The 20,802-nt window shown below is 46.4% G+C and overlaps 1 protein-coding gene across 4 annotated transcripts in view; it reads left to right on the plus strand.

Annotated features, from left to right (window-relative positions):
* PLXNA4 (plexin A4) overlaps positions 1–20,802 on the plus strand; it is a 365,933-nt gene that overhangs the window by 124,766 nt on the left and 220,365 nt on the right. The window contains exon 3 of one of the 4 annotated variants that reach the window (XM_077770660.1): positions 12,335–12,351. The exons of 2 other annotated variants lie outside the window; for them this stretch is intronic. In XM_077770660.1, coding sequence (XP_077626786.1) covers positions 12,335–12,351 — 17 coding nt within the window. Of the gene's footprint in view, positions 1–12,334; positions 12,352–13,379; positions 13,418–20,802 lie in introns of all 4 variants that reach the window. One more of the 4 variants, XM_077770659.1, reaches the window with a different exon arrangement.

A 20,802-nucleotide genomic window follows, 5' to 3' on the forward strand; every position in this document is an offset into this window, starting at 1 on the left:
GATTCAGTGCTTCCTGCTGAAAGCAGGGAGGTGATTAACCCTGCTTCCCATCCAAAAACCAAAGGTTGACCTGGAGGGGTAGAGGCACAAGGAAGCCTGAGTGTGGGTGGGGGCCCATCCGGTGGCAGTCACTTATGTCCTTTCCAGTACATTCACACAGACAGAGACTGTATCTTGTGATCCCAAGCCTAGACCAAAGTCGAAGGCAGCGCCTGTGTGATGAAATTAGCGGTGATGGGCTGTCTCCTCTGTGGGATGGAGACGTTAGGAGGCTGGGAGGCTTCTCCTGTCTGAACAGTGATTGATCAGAGCTCCTGAGACATGGTTATCGCTGAGCAAATCACTTCCTGCAAGCAGGATTTCATAGCAGCAATTTTGTTTCCTTACGGTTGCTTCTCACTGAAGACGCCTTGCCTAACATCACTGTCTGCGGTTACAGAGCTTGAAGGGCCTTCAGAAAAGACAAAAGAATGCTTTGAAAATGAAGGTATTTGGGAGAACTAACTTGAGTACACTTGATTGGGAGGCCGTGGACAAGGGGACTCCAGGATCACGCTCATGCTTGGAGCAGATGCGGGGACTGGAATGCCTTCCTCCCTCCCCTGCATCCTCATTGGCTTGCGCTCTGCCTCACTGAGCATGGCATCGTTTTCCCTCTGGTGTGTAAACGCCAAGGACTTTCCAGCAAACTTTGTATAGCCCCTGGGTCAATGCCAACATGCCCAGTAATGAGTACTAAAGCCCCTCAGATTTCTTCATTCTCTACTGCCATATCTACATTTGATTCTCACACAAACACTGGGACAGGTAGCCCTTCCTGTGTTACCAATGAGGAAACTGAGGCACTGGATGGTTCAGGCATTTGTCTGAGGTCACGTCCATGGGACTGGGATGCAGACCCTACTGTCCACCCTTTTCTATCACATGAGCTGGCAGGAAATAATTGCTCTCAGCCCCTCTTGGTTGCTGTGAATCTTCTTCCTTTCTAAGTTCTAGGCAAGGACCCCCTTCTCTTCACTTTTACTCCAGTGATTTTAGATTGTGTTTTGTCTCCCCAGTAGGCCATGTTGTTTCCCACCCCTCTGACTGAGCATATCTTGGTTTTCCTGTCTACAGCATCTCTCTTGCCCTTTGACTGTTCTAGGAACTCCTTCTCAGGTTAGATGTTACCTCCTCTGGGAAGTCTTCTCTGATCCATTCTCTCTCCTCCTCACCCTCAAGCAGAACCAGCCACCCCAGTTATGGCGCTACTGATACATCTCTTAATGTTTCCATGTTTGTGTAGATCACACGGAATGATGGTTATTTAACCATCTATCTGTTTTTCTTATGGAGCTCTTTGTGAGACCTGTGGGGCAGGGTCATTGACATATGTCTTTAGGTCCCCAATGCCATATGCTGAAGAGTACACATAGAATTTGTTTTTGATGAAGGGAGTTGAGGGCTGGAGAACCATGTCTACATGGCATGTCCTTGAGTCCACAAAGACTTTTCCACTTCTTGGGGACAGCCAGACTTCTAGACCTCTCAGGAAGTTGTCTCCATGAATTTAATGACATTGTCCTAAATCCTTCTGGAGGTTGGGCTAGGATGAAGCTGGGAGTGCTTTGAGTCTTGGAAGAAGGCTCAAGGGCAAAGACTAAGATGACACAGAAGATGAGTAGGTGCCAGTCATCACATGGCCCCAGAAGGCTCTCCAGCTTTCTCTGACCAGGCACTTGTGCTACCACAGCCCCTCCTGGACCTCCGCCAGGATCCAAGACCCCAGCCAAACTCTCTGCTCACATGAGGAACACAGACAGATGGGCCCTCACATTAGAGACCTGGCCCAAGTGAGCTTGTGACATCCAGGATGGAAATGGAGGCGGGCAGGAAGGCAGCCCTGCCTCTGTTGGTCTTCACCACACACACTCAGTACATCATTTATTGGGGCATCTCTCTGACACCTTGAAAAGGATGGGAGCTCGTCCCAGGGTAGAAGTTAACTTGTCACATAATGGCCACAACTGACTCTTGGTGCCTTACTTACGCCTTCACATATCTTTTTTTGTTCCCCTGGAGAAAGCTGGAACATTGTTGTGGATTTAAGAGTAAGTATGCCTGTTTAAATTGATAAAAAATTGTGAGATGAAAATGATATGCTCTCTTTTGGTGCAAGCGTTGCACACAGATTTGCCTAGAAGTGAAGACCGTGTTGCTAGTCATGGCCTTTCTGCTTGTCTTGGAGTTAGGGTTCAAGTGCTTAACAACTTGTATGCCTTTCGCAGTAGTGGAAGAAAAGTCCAGAACCAATGCTAGTGCCTGTTGAACATCCTGGGCATGTTCATCGCTACAGATTTCTGATGGATGCATTCTGATACCCACCAGTGACTTCTAATTATGAGCTGCTCATGCTCACTTTCCCCTCAGCCTCCACTGGCTCAGGCCTAGCATTTTCCAACAGCTTCACCTTTGACACCCCACTTGTCTGGGAAAGGAGTCTGTCATGTGGTATTAGGTATGGAGGATCAGCCCCTCAGAACTGAGAGTGAGACCCCCAGATAGAATTGCATGTGGCAGGAGAGATGAGTTCATTATAAACTGTAGCTTCTAATGAATGAACATAGCTATCCAATGCTAATGGAAACCTTAAGGACTCAGGCATGGATTAAAGCTACAGAGCCTTTCAAATGCACAGGCTCTCTAATAAACCACACGTTGAAACTGGTCAACTTACTCTTTGGTGCTCTCTTAATGAAGACCAGGACAAGCTTCTCTTTTCTCAAAGTGGGAATGCATGGGAGCCAGACTGCCATCTTTATCTGGTCCAGGTCAGCCTGAAATGGCTCTAGATTATTCTGTGATGTGCCATGGCTGGTGTGTTGCTGGACCAGCCACTCTGCAATCAATCCCAGCTGTTGGGCTGGGAGGCTGGGGGAGCCCAGCCACCTGACCCTCAGGTTGGAATCATCTCTTATATCCCCATTAAACTCTGAGCCACTACCACATGGGAGAGTTTAAGGGGAAAATGAGATTTTATTAAAGCCAGGGGACCTCCCTGACTGAGCAGAAAGCCTAATAAGAGCCGTAAGGGTTTCTTATCTCAGATGAAAGTTTTCCATTTTCCCAGATTCCTCCCTTTTGTTGCTGCTTGTATCACTCCTCCTCCACCTCCTCACTTCCATGAGTGCCTCTTTATTTAGAGCCACTGCTAAAAAGCCAAAAAGCAGTTAGTGGCCAAACCATCCGACAGCTTTTTCTCTCCCTAATGAAGGCCAGAGGTTTTGTGTGTATGTGTTTTATAGTGTGAACACAATGACTTCAAAAGGCTCCTGAGTTTCAGAGCAATAATGTGATCTGGATTTCATGGGGGAAACAAGACAAGCCAGAAAGGTGGATGTGCATCTGTGTCCTCTGCTCTAGGAGGTGTCCATGACCCAAACAAGCCACACTGCCAGCCGGTCTCAGCAACTCACACTCAGTGCCTCTAGAAACCAGCAGCCTACCCCAGTCATAGCATCCCAGCATATGAGGAACGGTCACTTTCCCCCTCCCTGCCTCTTGACTTGTCCCACAGACCCTGGGGAGGACATTGCAAGACTGTGCTTGGCCAATGACTGTGTCACCAGTCAGATGGGACTGGGGATTAGCTCCGCAGTGAAGTTCAGCAAGGACAGGGCTTATCTGCCTGCCTTATAGGCTTCCTCATTACTTCTTCTCTCATCCCCTGGCCACTTTCAAAACTTGGGATTGTGGTCTGTGCAAAATGGGGATCATGATATTTATCATCCACATAGTATTGTGAAGATTAAAAAGGATTATGGATTCTAAGCTCTTAGAAGAGTGCCCTGTAATAGTAAGTACTCAATATGTGTTTAGTATTTTATCGTTGGCATTGCATTAAAGTGTTTTATGACTTTGCTAGCAGACCCTTAAGAAATTCTGGTTTCCTTAGTGCTTCCCTCCTTTCCATGCCAAGCCCTCTACTGAACCCACAAACACAGACTATTTTCTTTAAGCCTCCCAACCTTCCCTGTTCATAGGGAGGAAGTTGAGGCTTTGAGAATCGGCTCAAAATCACACCGTTGGTGAAGGCAGAGCCAGAATTTCGTTCATCAGGTATTTCTCCAGGGCCTGCTGTGTGTCAGGCATTAGTCTAGGCTCTGGGAATTTGAAGCTTTGTAGGTTTGATTCTAGGCCTGTGTCTTTCCTATGCATCATGCTGGTTTCCAGTCTGTGAAATGTGGGAGATGGCAAACAACATCTCCTGACCCACAACATACTTAAAGATAGCGAAGACAATGGCTTAACATAGAGCTTCTACTCCTGCCTGAGGAAGGGATGAAATAGCTGAGCTTTTCATCCCCAGAGGAGGGACTTTCCATTGGCCTGTGTCACCTCTGTTAGAAGACCAGTACCCTCTAGAAAAGGAGCCACTTAGGTATCCAAGACATCCTCAGTGAGGAAGAAACTGCTTGAGGAGATACGCACAACACACACCCTCCTTGTGTGTGCGGAGTACTGTGATACAGAGCAATATGCACTTTGTTCAGGAGAAATTTAAAAATCAAAATGGTGGAACCACTTAGGGTTAGGATCTCGGGCTTAGCTTAGCCATTCCTTTCTGCTTCTTTTTTCATGTTTGAAGTATAATCAACATACAGTATCCTATAATTCAGGCGTACATCACAGTGATTGGGTATTTTTATACATCTGGAAACAATCCCTACAATAAGCCTAGTCACTATCTATCATCATACAAAGTTATCACAATATTATTGTTTATATCACCTATGCTGTGCATTACATCCCCGTGACTTATCTATTTTTAACTGTAACTTTGTACCTCTTAATCCCCTTCACCTATTCTGCATCTTTTGGATTGGAAATTTTAAGCTCTTTGCTGTCAGGAACTTAAGTATTTGCTCAGTATCTGGCCCCACATGGTATGTCACATGAACATAAGCTTTTCCCAAAGCATACTTGTGTGCCTGGTCACTGGAACACTGTGAATTGATGAATATGAGGTAAGAGCGAGGCTGGGGCACAAATAAGATGAGTCTCAATCTAGAGGCCTTATTGATTACTTAATCAATAATTAAACAGAGTAGTGACACAGATAATGAAAAGATTGTATAGTTTTGCAGTTTCTTTTTTTTTTTTTTAATTTTAGAGAGAGGAGGAGAAAGGGAGAAGAGGGAACAAATAGAGAGGGAGAGAGAATCTCAAGCAGGCTCTACACTCAGCACAGAATCCAACCCAGGGCTTGATCCTATGACCTTGGGATCATGATCTAAGCCAAAACCAAGAGTCAGATGCTCAACCAACTGAGCCACCAGACTGTGTGGCTTTGGTTTGGGAATGCACAGTAGCAGGCTTTCATACCAGGTTGAATTTCTTACCTTCCCAATTAAGTTTCCCTGGGGTTATTTCTCAGCCTGTTTTTGTGGACTAAAGCACTCTTCAGAAGCTGGTTGCGTCCTTGACTTTGTGTGTGTGTTGAGGGCAGGGGCAGACTGGGGAGGCCCCAACCGTGGGCTGGGATAAGGGAGTCACTGTCCCTGTGCCTGGACCACAGGCACAGTCTTGCAGCCCCCACCCCCTGCCACTCTGCTCTGGGGCTTCCTCCTGAGGCTCACTGCCACTCTGGTTTTCCTCACCAATTCCCTCAGTGCCTCAGCTCTATGAAGCCCTCCATGAGGGCGAATTCCCCACCCCAGCACTTCCTTCTCAGAACTACACCCAGAAATAGGCTTTTGTGTCTACAGGTATTGAGCTCTTTGGAGAGAAATTTTCATAAGAAGTGATTCAAGATCCTAGAGGCTATGAAACAGACAACTGACGATGATGGGAAGACTTTTCCTTTAAGGGTCTGAAGCCATCCCTGAGGGCTTTCTGGAGTAGATCTTGGTAAACTTTTTTCTTGTCCACCCAAATGGCTCTGGTGTTAACCTTCCATATCATTTCCTTCTCTTATCTTCCCTGCCTCCCTTCTTCCCTCATCTGTGTGACTATTGTGTACATAACATGGCGCCAACTTAAAACTCGGTTCATCATTTCCTTCTTTGCTCCTGTTGCTGTCCCCACCTCCAACTCCTTCTCTGCCCTCACCTGCCTCTCCTCCCCCAAGTCCACAGGCACTTTCCTTAGCAGTTCCCCCCCTCAACTCCTCCCCCACATCCTGCCATGTTCTTCTCCTCTGGAATTTCCTTTCCACTCTCCTAGCCTCTTCCCACCTCTGCCTCTGCCCATCGGTGAGGCTGTCCACACACAGCCCACATATTCAGGTGCCCCCACAAACCTGACACCAGGTCCCACTACCTGTCAGCACATGGTGCCTCCCCACTGGGGCCTCTTGAGGCCAAAATGGGCCTTCAGCTCCTGAGACACATTATGTCCTTTTGGGAATATAGTTGTATCCACAGGCAGGGGCTGGCCTAGCTTAGTCATAGTACCGAGCGGCTGGAGCAGGCTGGGGAGAGAGGGCTCAAATAATGAGTCAACAAAACCTAAGAAAGGAATCTGCTCCTGGCTCCATTGAGTGAATTTGCTGTTCACTGACATTTATTTATGTTCTCTTATGTTTGTGGTAGGAGAGGAATAGAAATAGGTAATATACACTGAGTCCAGGAGAGTTGGCACTGCTAAGTATAGAAAGCGCAAGGCAATTTTACTAGTTCAGTAGAGATTTTTTTAAAAATGGACAATTTTATAAAAGTTATTTTCAAGAGTTAAGAATTCTAAACAGGGCTGGGAGAGGGGTGGGCGATCACTGAAGGCGGAGAGCTCCTCCAGCACTGTCTACACCCAAGCTAAGTGGGCTACACCCACTTCCGGTTGCCTATGGGCTCCCTGGGAACCCCACTCCCACTGGCTGTCTTTTATATCCCTGGGGTCTTATACCAGCATCTACACCATCTAGGACAACATTGCAATGTGTAGCCTCTGGATCCCAGGAGAACAGCATTTGGGCACGGTGAATCTGGATTTTCTCTACTCAGATTCCCAAACAGGGTTAAAACTGGGAAGGAAGGACACCCAGGTTGACTCTGTCACTTCAACATTAAATGTTTGGGTTCTCCTGCAGGGGAACTGGAGCCTTGAACTTGCTGTTCCAGACCACACTGCTTCCATCTCTTTGTACCTACTTCCTGGGGGGCCATAATGGATAGATTAGGCATCAAAATCTCTCCTCTGCAGAGAGTCTACAAAATTCTCTCTCTTTGATGAGCTCATTGTTCAAAGCAATAGTTTCAGGGCAGACATGAAGTGCCTACTTGTCAGTAGAACTGGTGGAGTTTTTCTCTGTCAACATGGGTAGGTGCTCGCTCTTTTTGGTGAATGTTGCATCCACCTGGGGCTCTTCCATTCTTTCCACACAGCCCCCTGGCTTCTCCCATCAGCAGAGACACAGGGATCACTAGCTGTGCCCCTTGCAAGGCTCCTCCGGATGGTGGCTGAGGAATAGGGGTCAGGGACATTTACTCCTGTTCTCACCAGGCTCCTGGAATTCTCTGCTCACCCTGCTTCTGGAAGCTGCTCCTGTCATTTTTGCTGAGAAAGGGAAAATGCACACCGTACTAGCAAGGGGTCTGGAGCTTTGTCTTAGCAGGTTGCTGGCACCTGGGTGGCTCTGGGGGCCTGGGAATCAAAGGAGGGGCTTAGGCCACTCAGCTTAGCACTGTCTTTGCTGCTGATTTTGCCTGAGGGGAAGACAGAAGTTGAAAGGAGCTGCCTTGGTTGAATGGCAGAGAGCTGGGATGCTCTTATCTCCTGTTAAGGGACCAGGAGAAACTCTGGGCCTCTCCAAGCAGCAGGGCTCATATCAGGCCTACAGACCCAAGAAGATAACCCAGATGAGAGCTGGAACTGGGGAGGAAGTCAGGGCAGGGGTTGGAAATGTGGACTGCCAGGAAAGCCCCCCCAGGTCGCACTGAGAGCTGCAGGCATTTATAGAGTGGCTTGTGAGGTGAATGCAGATGCCAGCTACAGTGGGATGTGTAGGATCCCAAGGTCAGTGCTTGAAATCCAATGTCACCTCATGGCTCCGGGTTGGCGACTGCAGATTTCACTCTGGCAACCTTGCTGTTTGGGGGACCGGGCTGCAGTCCTTTGGGGCTATGCCTGGCTCCTCAGCAGATGCGTGTATGTCAACCCCTCTCAGCCCAGGCCTTGTCTACAACCAGCAGCTGAGATGGGCATGGTGCCCGGAGCAGAGCGATGTGTCCTTGAGCAAGGCAGGATAAGCCTCACCTGTGCACAGGTGCACTGAGCCCACATGGCCGGGTGGGGGCCATGCTGTCAGCCCCTTGCCACTGAGGTTCCAGCCCTGGACCCCTCCATGTGCCAGCTGGAGCAGGGGCGCGGGTGGCAGGAGGGAGCAGGGCCCTCGCTCCTCCTCTGATCCCCAGGTCAGTGGGGCACTCTGCCAGCTGGACCCGGGTTCACACAGCTGCTTGTCTAGATTCAGGACAGGCCCACGGAGCCGCTGGCAGGAAGGAGAGTGACAGGAAGCAAGGCCAGTATGGATGCAGCCCCTTCTCTCCCTCCTCCCCTCCCCTCTACTCTCTCCTTCTGGCACCGTATCTCCCTGCAGCTTTTCTTTTCTCTCACACCTTAATGATTGATCAGATAGTTTTTGCACATTAACTTAAAAAATAACTAACCAGAATAGAGTAGTCACAAAGGCTCTCGTTCTAAATTCTCCTCATTCTGTGTCATCACAGGAAATTCCTTGCTGTGAGCTCTGCCGCCTCCATGATCTCTGTCTTCCGTTGGGCCTGAAACACTTGCAGAAGGGTGTCGCAGGGGAGGAGGGCTCTGGCCAGCAGACCTGGGTGGGTTCCAGTTCCACTACTACCTGCTAGCGGACTGAGGCCCAGCCCTTTAGCCTCTGGTTCTCGGCTTTCTTACGAAACACAAGCTGGCACTGTGTGTCTGTTGTGAGCACTCAAAGCAGTTGAAGGACGTGGCTCCTAGTGGCCATTCCATCCCTACTTATCCCTTTGTTCACTTCTTCCTCCCCTATCTGTGCTGGTCCCCAGGGATGCTCATTCTCCAGGGACATGCTGCCTCCATATGTGGTCATGGTCCTAGGCAGACGGGTCCTCCCTCTAGACCGAGCCATCTGTGATATTCCCTGCACATGGCGGGGCGGGNCCCACAATTTCTTCCCTGTTTGTTTCTCCAGCTTCTCTGTGGTTCCCTTCATCCGTCTCTACTTACTCCCGCAGGCCCCATCTCTTGCCAGTCCACCCTCCATCCTCTCTTCCTGAGACCACCACCCCTCTTTCTTCTTCCTCCCATGTCTCCTTCCTTCCTGCCTTCTTGCCCCCAACCCACTTGTGCTTGAGTCCTTCTTGAGGGCAGTATGGTCCACACCAAAGCAGGCAGCACGTAGTGCCTCTTTGATCATGGTCTGTGCAGAACCACCAGCCTGGCTTCCTGTGCAATGTCTGGTCCCAGGCAAGGGAGTCTGTGCAGTCTCCAGGGCCTGGCCCCTGCCCCTCGCCACACCTGTATGTCTCCAGCCCTACACACAGCCAACGGAGTTACTGACTTGCTCTATATCCACAGGCAGAGTGCCACATTTAGCAAGGGTTGCATTTCTAGGTAAGTTTCGCTGTCTCTTCCTTGGCTTATTTAAAGCTCTCATCTCCATATCCAGTCAACTAGTCTCAACTGTTATCCAGTAAATTTTTCCAAGGTGAATGTAAGTGGCCCTTTGTTGGAATCTCTTTTCTGGAATACCAGCCATCCATCTACTTCCCAAATGGTGGCTCCTGATGTCCTAGAAAGCTGGAGGTTGGATGGAGAGAAAGAGATTACTTCTTTTTTAATTCTGTCTCTTTGAGAAGGTAGGAAACCCTGAGGCCTAGAAAGCATAGGGCCTATTATCCTAAAACACTGGCCTTCTTAGTCCAGAAAGTGAGAAAAGAAGTGAGGACTCCTCCAGGTACTGAGCCGTATCTTATAGGGCTCTGAGCACAATGAGCAAGGGGTCAGACTCACCATTTCCTCTGGGTTCATCCTTGGATTACAGATTTCTTCCAAATTCTCTCAGTGTGAAGCTCCCCGTAACCAGACAGTCATCTCTGAGACAGGTTCACGGCTTCTAACTAATGGAGCTGTTCCTCTTCAGGAGTCACCAAGCTCCCTGAGAGGTAGGGAGGCACCCAGGGGACTGGGAAGCTGAAGGAAGCTCCCTCCTGTGATTAGTGATATGAGAGAGAGGCAGCAGGACACCAGCTTTCTTCCTTGCAGTGTGCTCTGCTAACTCAGTTTTTAAGTTCTCAAAGGAATAGAGTTTCGACAATCGCCTTAGTGATACAGGTTTCTATTTAAGAGGACTTGGCAGAAGAAATATTTCCTTGCTGCTGCTGCCTGTCCCTTCCCTCTGAATCTCTTTCTCCTCTACAGCCTGGATGTCAACAGCCCTATCTTTGGGCTCCATTTTTACCCTCTGCCTCATGGGAATGCTCATCTTTCCCTTCCTGGTACTCGTATCCCATCAGCTGTAATCCCAGAATTGCGGATCCATGAAACTATGGAGCATTCTAGAAATTATCATATGTTTGCACGTATAGGAGGATTAGGAGGAACTTGACGGAGGAANTAAAATAAAAAAAAAGAAATTAATTTATGCAGACCTTCATTTGAGTGATGAAACTGAGCCCCCAAAGGGCGTGTGTGAGGAAGGATAGCCACATAGGTGGGTGTCCATCGAAAGGGGTTCTGGGTATGTTCCCCAAGGCGGTGGCTCCACCGGGAAAGATATATCATTTATCGCTTACATTGTGCTCTTGTCTGCCAGGCACCTCATATCTATCGCTCAATGAGATAAGACTGGCATTCTTATTTCTCTCCGGTTTACAGATGAGGAATGTGAGGATTAGGCAATGTAGTAATTGTCGTAACTCCCTAAATTTACAAACTAGTAAATGTCAGTCCTGAGAGTCAACCTGAGTTTGTCAAATCCCAGAGACTGCCTGCTTAACCACAGCGTTTAACTATGAAGACAGCGAGGAAAGAAACCACCTTTCTCCACATCCCCAGAGCAAGACCACAGAATGGGAATTTTTGGTAGTGTGAAAAATTCCTACGGTTTGTGATGATTTTGCTAAGGTCTCTTCTAGGCAGGAGTGTGGACTAAATAACCCTTAGTGGGCCCTGTTAAGTCCAGTGACTTCTAGACAACTTTATGAAGATGGAAAGAGACCCTCAAGCTAATCATCACTCCCAGATGCCAGTGGCACTCTGGGATGGGACGTGTCCAGGAAGCTCAGCCTCTTAATGGCTATGAGCTGGCATTAAATCGCTGCCCCGTCACAGGGGGACAAGAACTCCAAAGCTTTGTACTCTGGCGGGCTGGCTCTGATCTCGCCAGCTGCAAGGCCTTTGTGGAACAAAGAAAGGCAGTAGCATTTCTTTCTTTTTAGCCCATTATTTGAAAGCTGAGTATCTGTATCAGAATATCCTGTTATTTGCTCCACATGACAAGATCTGAACATAAATATGTCGCAACAAAAATGCTAATGGCTTCCTCCCACCATGGCTGCCCATCCTTCCCCAACCTTCCCTCCCCTTTACCCTTCCCATGCCTGGGTCTCTGTTCCAAGAGGCAGTATCTGAGCATTCCCCCCTGCCAAGGGAAACATTATTGCCAACGAGTGGAATGTTCTTTCCCACTAGTGCACTGGTCCTGGCTCAGGGACCACATGCCCTCCACATACCAGCGGGTGGCAGGGCGGATGGGATCAAGCTGTTGTTTCTCCTTCCTGGCACTCTGCTGGAGCAGGACAGCCTGCCAACCACAGCCTGGGCAGCAGCAGCAAGGGAAGGGAGTTTGTCACATGCTCTTGGCCAGGCCTGGGCCATACCTGGCCAGCTTCAGCTGGAGTTTCATCAGCCTTTGTTTCCTTGTGATCTTTCAACCTCTCCATAAAGCATTCCATGAAGTATTGAAATGTTAGAAGAGATAGTGACAGTACGGTGGTTCCTCAAAAGATTAATACAGAACTACCATATGATCCAGCAATTCTACTTCTGGGTATATACCCAAAAGAATTGCAGGCAGAGACTTAAACAGATCATTTGTACACCTGTGCTCATAGAAGCATTATTCACAATGTCCAAAAGGTGGAAACAACCCAAGTGTCCATTAACAGCTGAATGGATAAACAAACTATGCTGTATACAGATAATGGAGTAGTATTCAGCCTTTAAAAGGAAGGAATTTTTGATACCTGCTACAACATGGATGAACCTTGGGGATATTATATTCAGTGAAATAAGCTAGACACAGAAGGACAAATATTGTGTGGTTCCACTTTTATAAGATACCCAGAGTAGTCAGATTCTTATGGACAGAAAGTAGAATGGTGGCAGGAGGGTGGGGAGAATGGGGCGTTAGTGCTTACTGTGTACGGAGTCTCAGATTGGAAGGATGAAAATGTTCTGGAGAGGGATGGTGGTGAGGACTGCAGAGCAGTGTGAGTGCACTTAATGCCATTGAACTGTACACTTGCAAATTTGTTAAAACGGTCAATTTTATGCTATATAATTTACCATAATAAAAAAGAAATAACATACTTGAACATGTTTCACAAATTGCAAAGTCAATATACAAATGTCAATTTTCATGCCATTCGTATTATTTCTAATGATAGGGCACCTGTGGCTCAGAAAATTGTCTTTCCTAAGGTCATGGATCATGGGCCTTTGACTCCACATCTGGTGCTCTTGTCAATGTACTAGGGATGGCATATCCATGGCATGTGGTACCCGTGCTTTCTTCCACCCCTATTTATATCAGTTAATAGATCACCACACTTTTTTAGATGAAATTCACATTGGACCTCAGAATCACTCTTAACATAGCCCTCCAGGCAGTTACTACCAATCAGTCAGAGTTATGCAGGCAGGTGGCAGCTTACTTCTCATCCCTGAACTTCTAGTGTTTGTATTCATTTCTTAGTCTAGGTGCCCCATTCCTGTAGGAAGTTTTGAAGATGCAAGAGATTGGTATAGAAGGGCAGGAGCTTTCTGCAGAGAACAGGAATGCTAGTTATACAGGTTCCCAGCCCAGAAATGAGTCAAGTGCTTGCAGCCTTGTCTTATTTGAATACTGCCTCCAGCCACCTCTTCAAGATCAGCGTAGCAGCCCTACATCATAGGGAGCATCCCTTCCTGCGGGTGGCTCTGCAGAGAATCCATTCAAGATGGAACTACGAATTGAAGTCCTCTCAATCACCTATCCCTCCCACCGTGGTCTGACTTGACCATGCAACCAAGACCTCTGTCTCATGCTTTACGTGGGGACCAAGGGAGGGGACAGGATCTGTGACTGAGAGAGGGTCCTTGGTGACCTACTGGCCTTTTGAACTCCCTTTTGTTACAAGCTCCTGGTTTCTATTTGTGAGAAGCCTGGACTCAATAGGTGCTCAGACCCTACTTCATTTCCAGTTGAGTTATTGACACAAGTGAAGAAAAGAAAGGAAACAAGATTGGTGTCAATTTCCCTTTCTTCTTTTTCTTTCTCTAATGTTCTTCTTTACTTTGAAAGATCAAAAGAGGTCCAAATAGGATTCTTTTTTTTTTTTTTTTACACCCTCCCCATGATAATGGAATACAGGAGGGAAAACTCCAGCAAACCAAATTGTTCTCAGACATCTTTTTATTTTTCCTTTCAATAGCTTTGATTTACGTCCCATGGCTTTAATCAAAGTGCTCAGGGGGCACAGAACTGATTCTGTAAAACGAAGTCCTTGCTGCATTCACTTTTCCTACCCTAACGCCTCCTGCTCCTGTCCCACTCGCCACATTTGTTATTATTGGTTTTTATTAATGTGGTTGGAAAAAATATTCTCCCAACAAAGGAGTAAGGACTGGAGAGAAATTTTATTTTCAGAGCTAATAACTGGAAGCTGGCTCAGCCACTCTGCAGCTGACAGACTGTTCTCCAAACCCAAGCCCCTTCTCTCCTCCCCTCTCTACTAAATTCATCCGTCACTTTGGACAAAATAAATAAAAGGCCCAATACACAAATCAATCCATCCATCATTTACTGTGAGCTCACAAGGCATCTAAGGTGGGCACATGAATGGGTTTCTGTGCTCGAGCCAGTGAGTGCCCACACCAGGCATCAAGGGCCCACGGGGGCCTTCCATCATTGGATGGCACAGCGAATGGCCCACATGGTTGCCATCTCTGCCTTACACCTGCTTGGAACACTTCTCTTTCTCCCAGGTCCTCCCTCCTCTCCCTGGAAGGTACCCTTTGAGTTCATCTCTAAAGTATAGCAGCAACACGCCCCGCTGGGGCTCATTATGGCTGACTCTGTGGGGTAGGGGATGGCATCGGTGACCATCCATATAAAGGCCAGTTCCCGGAACAGGCCATCAGGCAGCTCACAGTAATACATTTACTCACCTCTTTGCCCCATTTAGCATTTGTTTTGCAAACACTTAATGAGCAACAATGCACAGTTAGGATGAGGGCCAGCCATGGGGGGGTACAAGGTAAATATGGTAGGTGTGGCTCCTGTCCTCAAGCAGTACACACTCAGCAGACTGACTTAGAGGGGGAGGCGCTACACAAGGACGGGTGTACAGGGCTGTGCATGCCAAAGTCAGCAGAACATTGGGAGCAACGCCCACCATCTCCCTCTTCTAGCATACCTCATGCCGTGTGCTAAGCCACAGTGTGGACTGAGGCACTGGCCACTCTGCAATACTTTTATGCAGGTTTGGCTTTCCTCTTCCAAAGCTAGTCATTTTTATATTTTTATTTTTTGGTTGCGAGAGGCATCATTTAATTCTGAGAGCCATTGCTAAGCCTGTCAAGAGTATTCAGTGTTCCTATGAAAGAACGAAAAAAATCAGGATTCCCTCTCCCTGCACCACCACTTTTTAGTCTCATAGTCCTGAGAAGTAACTGAGTATCACTGATCTCTTTTAGGGATTCACCCTAAAAATGATCTGCACAGTCTTTTACCTTTCACCTCTGTTTTCATCGGCACAGTGTTTTACCTTGGCATCGCCTGGGACCTGGCAGACAGAGCATATTCTCCCAAGCCTTCTTGGAGTTCATTAGGAAGGTCTGAGGGATAGCAGGAAGGCTCATATATATTTATAGATGAGCTGCAGGTGCACCTTGAGGTCCTGACCTTGATTTCTCCCATGCCCTCTGAAACCATGTGGTCTGAGCAGCCGACCAGCAGAAAGGGAAGCTAAAGAGGAAAAGGCACTCATGATTTGGGGAGGTAGATAGCAATGGTCCTGAGAGCTGTAATTTGGCAGGATGAGAGAAGAGATCTTGTGTCTTTAACATCAGGTCCCTAAAGGGAATATATTTGTTAAACATTATAATTACCCTTCAGCTGCTGAACTCCATGGCAAATGAGAACTCCATAGCAATTGAGAACTATATAGCAATTGAAGCCACACCGAGGCCCATTACTGTTTCTCAAATGATGCTTTCATTTAGATAAGGCAGATAATTATACATCTTGATTAGGTCACTGCTCCCAAGGGGATGCAGCAATTGTTTTTTCTTTTTCCAGGAGTGCCCCCTCCCTGTAAATAATGCCGTAGAGCTGCAGCCAGTCTTCCAACTCTCTTTCCTCTTTTCTCTCCAGCTCTAGATAATGAGATAAAGAGACACAGACACAGATGTATATACATACATATGTATATGCAGGCATGGCTCCATTTTTCTCTCTGGTCTTGGTACTTAGGGACACTGAGATGTGTGAGTCTGTGGCCAGGATGGAAGAAGTCAGAAATAATCACACTGATAGTCATAATATCATCTTAGGTATATATAATCCTTTATTTTACAAAATGTATTTGCATGCATTATTTCTTTTGATCACTGCTTCAGTCAAAGCAGACAGAATGGGGATTAGAAGACTTGATTTTTTCCTTCAGAACTAGGAGGGAGCTGGATTCAACAACAACAACAACAACAACAACAACATCTGGAGTGCCCTCCAGCCTCAAGATTGAATCTATTTGTGTTAGTCTTTCATAAATGAGAGGACAGAAATTGGGGAGGCCCAGTGGCTTTCTTAGGGCCACCTGACTGGTTAAGCTGTTGAGCTGGGTCTAGAGTCCAGACCTTATGATTCTGATGTTTCTTCCTCTCTCTGATCCTAAACCTTTCTGTGGATTCTTACTGCATTCATGGTCAAACCAAATGCCACTTGTGTGGCCAGCAAGATCCTGGCTACTCCAGGCCATGCCTTGTTCGGCCCCTCTTCCATGTCACTCTTCAAGCCTTAGCTCGCCTGCTCTGTCCCTGAGCAATGCCACCCAGGTGTACCGATAAGAACATGCCCACCCAAGCTCATTTGAAGTCCTGGTTTCTTTCAGCTTGACATCACAGAATTTACACAATTGTAATTACTCATTTGTAAAAGTAAAAAAAAGGGGGGGGGGCACCTGGGTATCTCAGTCTGTTAAGCGGTTAAGCATCCAACTTCAGCTCAGGTTGTGATTTCACAGTTTGTGGGTTTGAGCCCCCCATCAGGATCTCCGCTGTCAGCATGGACCCTACTTCAGATCCTCTGTCCCTTCTCTCTCTACACCCCCAACTCTCATTTTCTCTCTCTCTCTCTCTCAAAAATAAATAAACATTATGGGGCACCTGGGTGGCTCAGTCAGTTGGGCATCCGACTTAGGCTCAGGTCATGATCTCAGAGGTTGTGGGTTCAAGCCCCATGTTGGGCTCTGTGCTGACAGTTCAGAGCCTGGAGCCTGCTTCAGATTCTGTGTCTCCTTCTCTCTTTGCCCCTCCCCTCCTCAAATAAATAAGCATAATTTTTTTTAATTAAGAAAGTAAATAAACATTTTTAAAAAAAGAAGAAAAGTATGTTTTCACCACTTATCTCTAGCACCTACCAGAGCTCCAGTCATATAGTAGGCATCAAGCTCATAGTTGTTGTATGAACCCATGTGTTAAGAAATTAGCTGTGAGGAAATAATGGCCTGGACTCTGAAGTCAGCACACCTGAAGATCCTGTAAGGCTAATTGCTTCCAGAGAATTTAATAAAACACAATCATTCCCTTGCTTAGTTTTCTCCACCAACTCTCCCCCAAATTATTTGACCAGTTGCTACTATATTTAGAGACCCCACTGCTGTCTCGTTGTATGGGAAAGATGTGTTCTTCCGAGCGCGTGGTGGCTGGGGCTTCAGGGTCACTTGTTAATATAAAGGGCATCCCTGTTAGATAATTGAGCTCGAATCCTGCCCCCCCCACCGCCCCCCCCCNGCAGATAATTTCTACAGATGACAAACATCTGGGTTAAATTGGAAATGGAAAAAAAGAAAGGATTCCCATATTTCAAAATATATGGATAATTAAATAAACCTCTCAATCCCCTTCCAGATGGTTGATGCCATGTAGATGCAGAAAGACTTTATTTTGGAATCTAAAACACAAGTTCGTGGTAGCAATGGGATTTGAATCTTGGTCATAAATCGTCATCTCCACTGAGGTGGCTGTCCTTCCCTCTCTGTGGAGGGCTCTGTGTCCTGCTCTCTGGTGTGGATTTCTCTGTAATTCCTTTCTCTGACTCAGGCCTAAGAAAAGTCTGTACATAACTCTGCCCAGCGCTCAGCCAAACAGTGTTATTTATTTATTAGAGTTGCCTGCAGAGTTCCAAGACCACCAGGCCTATGCGCAAATCTATAAAAATACACAATGCAATTTCCAAACACTGTGGTAAACTCCCCCTGAAGAATCTGCTGTCATGGGGGATCTCAGGCTGAGAAGGTTTGTGTAGAGGCAAAGAGAAGGCTGGCTCTCTATGAATTGAATGCCCAGGGAGATATGAAGCCCTTAATTATTTCTTGGGAAACGTTCTGGGCCCCCCACATGCCTGAGATGAGATGAAATGTCAGAAGCTCTGGCTGATCCTCCCACGTGCCTAAGATGAAATGTTGAAGGTTTCCTGGTAACCTGGGTGAAGAGACAACACACCAAAAGGCAGGTAGTTTGGAGCCTTGGTATCTTAAGGCTCCGAACTGGACGTGGACTCTGGGCCAGGCTACTGCACAACTCCAAGGGGACATTATTTACAGAGAAGGAAAGAATTGTGTCCTCAAGAGCTATTTGACACAGTGGCCCTGGGGTCACTCCCACTGGGCTGGGACCCTGCATAAGGGCCACTTTGCTTGAGTCATACACTCCTGACCACCAGGGGAAGGTGAAAGAAGCCCTTTGTGAAGAGGATTACAAAGGTGAGAAGGGAGGTGAAGCAAAGAGGGAGGACAGGAGACAGGCAGAGCACAGGACTTTGCACTCAGCACACTGTGATGGGTCACAGGCATGCCAACAGCTGGGCACATCCATCTCACAAACAGCCTCCTCTGTTGACCTGTGTGTCTTCTGCAGAAATCGTCATTCCCTGAGGTGGCATTAAACACAGGCTAGGGAGTTCTGGTTTTAGATGGAGGTGTCTCCAGAAAAAAGTAAATTTTGAGGCTTCTAGGTAACCAAAAATCCCTTCCCTGCCATCCCTGTCCATATGGACACTACATCTCTCATAAGCAAGGATGATGCCTATTGGGTGAGCATCCTCGGAAACAGGTGGATTCACCAACTCTTCTCGGCAATCTTTTCCCACGCTCCTGTCTTCTTTATTCTCTAATGTGAATCCCTCATGGAGCACTTTTGATTCTCTGACATGTGTTAGAAAAAAAAAAAAAAAAGTTGGCCACCATCATTCCTATGAGAGCCCCACATAGAGATAAGCAGTTCTAATTCAATCCTGCCCCTGATGTTTTGTTTGAGTTAGAGCTTTGAAAGGTTCTGTTTGACCTTTAAAAATCCTCTTTGCTTGCCTCTGGACTTCTCAGGATGTAGAACCAATATTTCCTGGGCCAGAATAATTATCCAGTCTTTGTTCCTGGGTGATCACTTCTATAATGCCCTCGCCTGGGTCTTACTTCCGCTATGGTCTCGGGCAGCAGTAGACTTAGATCTGTGTTTGCAAAGCAGCCAAAACAGCTACGGGTGATAAAGAAAAGAACAGGGCTACTCCCTTGCAAGGGTTTGCCCTTATGTCGTGTTCTTGGTTCATAGTAGGAGTGAGAATATGAGACTATGTAAAACATGAACCCTTCTACTTTTGTTTTTTAAAAACAGCATTGACCGAATGCAGGAAGTTCATCTTTAATATCACTGTTTATAAGCTGCTCAGCAATGTTTACCATGGTTATAATTGGTATCATTAAGCTTAGGTGACATTATTAATGCTGCTGATTAAATTGTCATAAACCCAACTTCACGATTTATACAAACAGCCGAGTCTAAGCTTCCAGCATTCACACTTGAGTACTGGGAGAGAGAAACCAGCCCTTTGGGAGGCACAGTTGGGAAGGAAAATGAGACACCTATCCATCAGGTAGAGCTTCTAAGAAGATCCAGCTCAAAATATCTTCCCCCACTATTAGTAAAGTATGTTCCTTTTGTAAAGTGGCTTTTGAGAACTGGAAGTCTTGATTCTGTTAGTGCACATGAATAAGGGACGTCAAATAACTTTCTTCTGGCTCTCCTATCTCTGGACCTCTCCCCACTCCTCCCTGCAAACCCTGTGTCCATTGTCTGCTGTTGTGCTGGGATCATTTGTCAGTACCCCAGTCTACCTCTCTACTACTCTACCACTTAACAAGAGGAGTACCCCCTCCTTTTAAAATTTAATTTTGTTTTTTTATTGTGGTAAAAAAACATATAACATGAAATCTACCCTATTAACAAATTTATAAGGGTGCAGTACAGTGTTGGTAACTAGGCGCACAATGTCATACAGCAGACTTCTAGAGCATTTTCATCTTGCATGACTGGAACCTCAATGTGCATTGACCAGCTACCACCCCCTGCAACTTTCCTCTGGCTCCTGACCTATGGTGACCACCCTTCTACTTTTTGCTTTTACTTTGCATACCTCGTATAAGAAGAATTATGCACTCTCTGTCCTATGGCTGGTTTATTTCACTTAGCATAATGTCCTTAGGGTTCACCCATGTTAAAGCATATGACAGGATTTCCTTCTTTAAAAAAAAAAAAAAGCTGAATAATATTCCATATTATGTAAATCCCACCTTTTCTTTTTTGGCCTGTATTGAAGCACTTTTTATTGAGTTATAATTGACATACAGCATTACATTATTTTCAGGTATGCAAAATAACGGTTCATGGGAAGCCTGAGTGGCTCAGTTGGTTAAGCAACCAACTCTTGGTTTCGGCTCAGGCCATGATCTCATGGTTCGTGAGTTCTAGCCCCATGCAGGACTTATGCTGACAATGCAGAGCCTGCTTGGGATTCTCTTTCTCTCCCTCTCTCTCTCTGCCCCTCTCCTGCTTGCTCACTCTCTCTCAAAATAAATAAACTTAAAAAAATAATGGCTCAAATTTGTATATAATATGAAATAATCACCATGATGAAAGGTCTGGTTATCTTTCATCACCAAATATAGATACAGCATTTTTTCCCTTGTGATGAGGTCTTTTAAGATTTAATCTATTAGCAAATTTCAAATATGCAATGAATATTTTTTACTTGCCATGTTGTAACTTACATCCCATGACTTTTATTTTCACCTGGAAGTTTGTACCATTTGTCTCTCTTCACCCATTCTACACCTGCCTCTCTTCTCTGTATCTATGAGCTTGTTTTTCTTTAGATTTCACATCAGTGAGATTGTATAATATTTGTCTTTCTCTGACTTCTTTCACTTAGCATAATGCCCTTACCATGCATCTGTGTACATAACACACACACACACACACACGCACGCACACACACTCCTTTTGCCT

The sequence above is a fragment of the Crocuta crocuta genome, unplaced genomic scaffold, assembly GCF_008692635.1.
Source record: "Crocuta crocuta isolate KB4526 unplaced genomic scaffold, BGI_CrCroc_1.0 scaffold266, whole genome shotgun sequence".
Taxonomy (NCBI): Eukaryota; Metazoa; Chordata; class Mammalia; order Carnivora; family Hyaenidae; genus Crocuta; species Crocuta crocuta.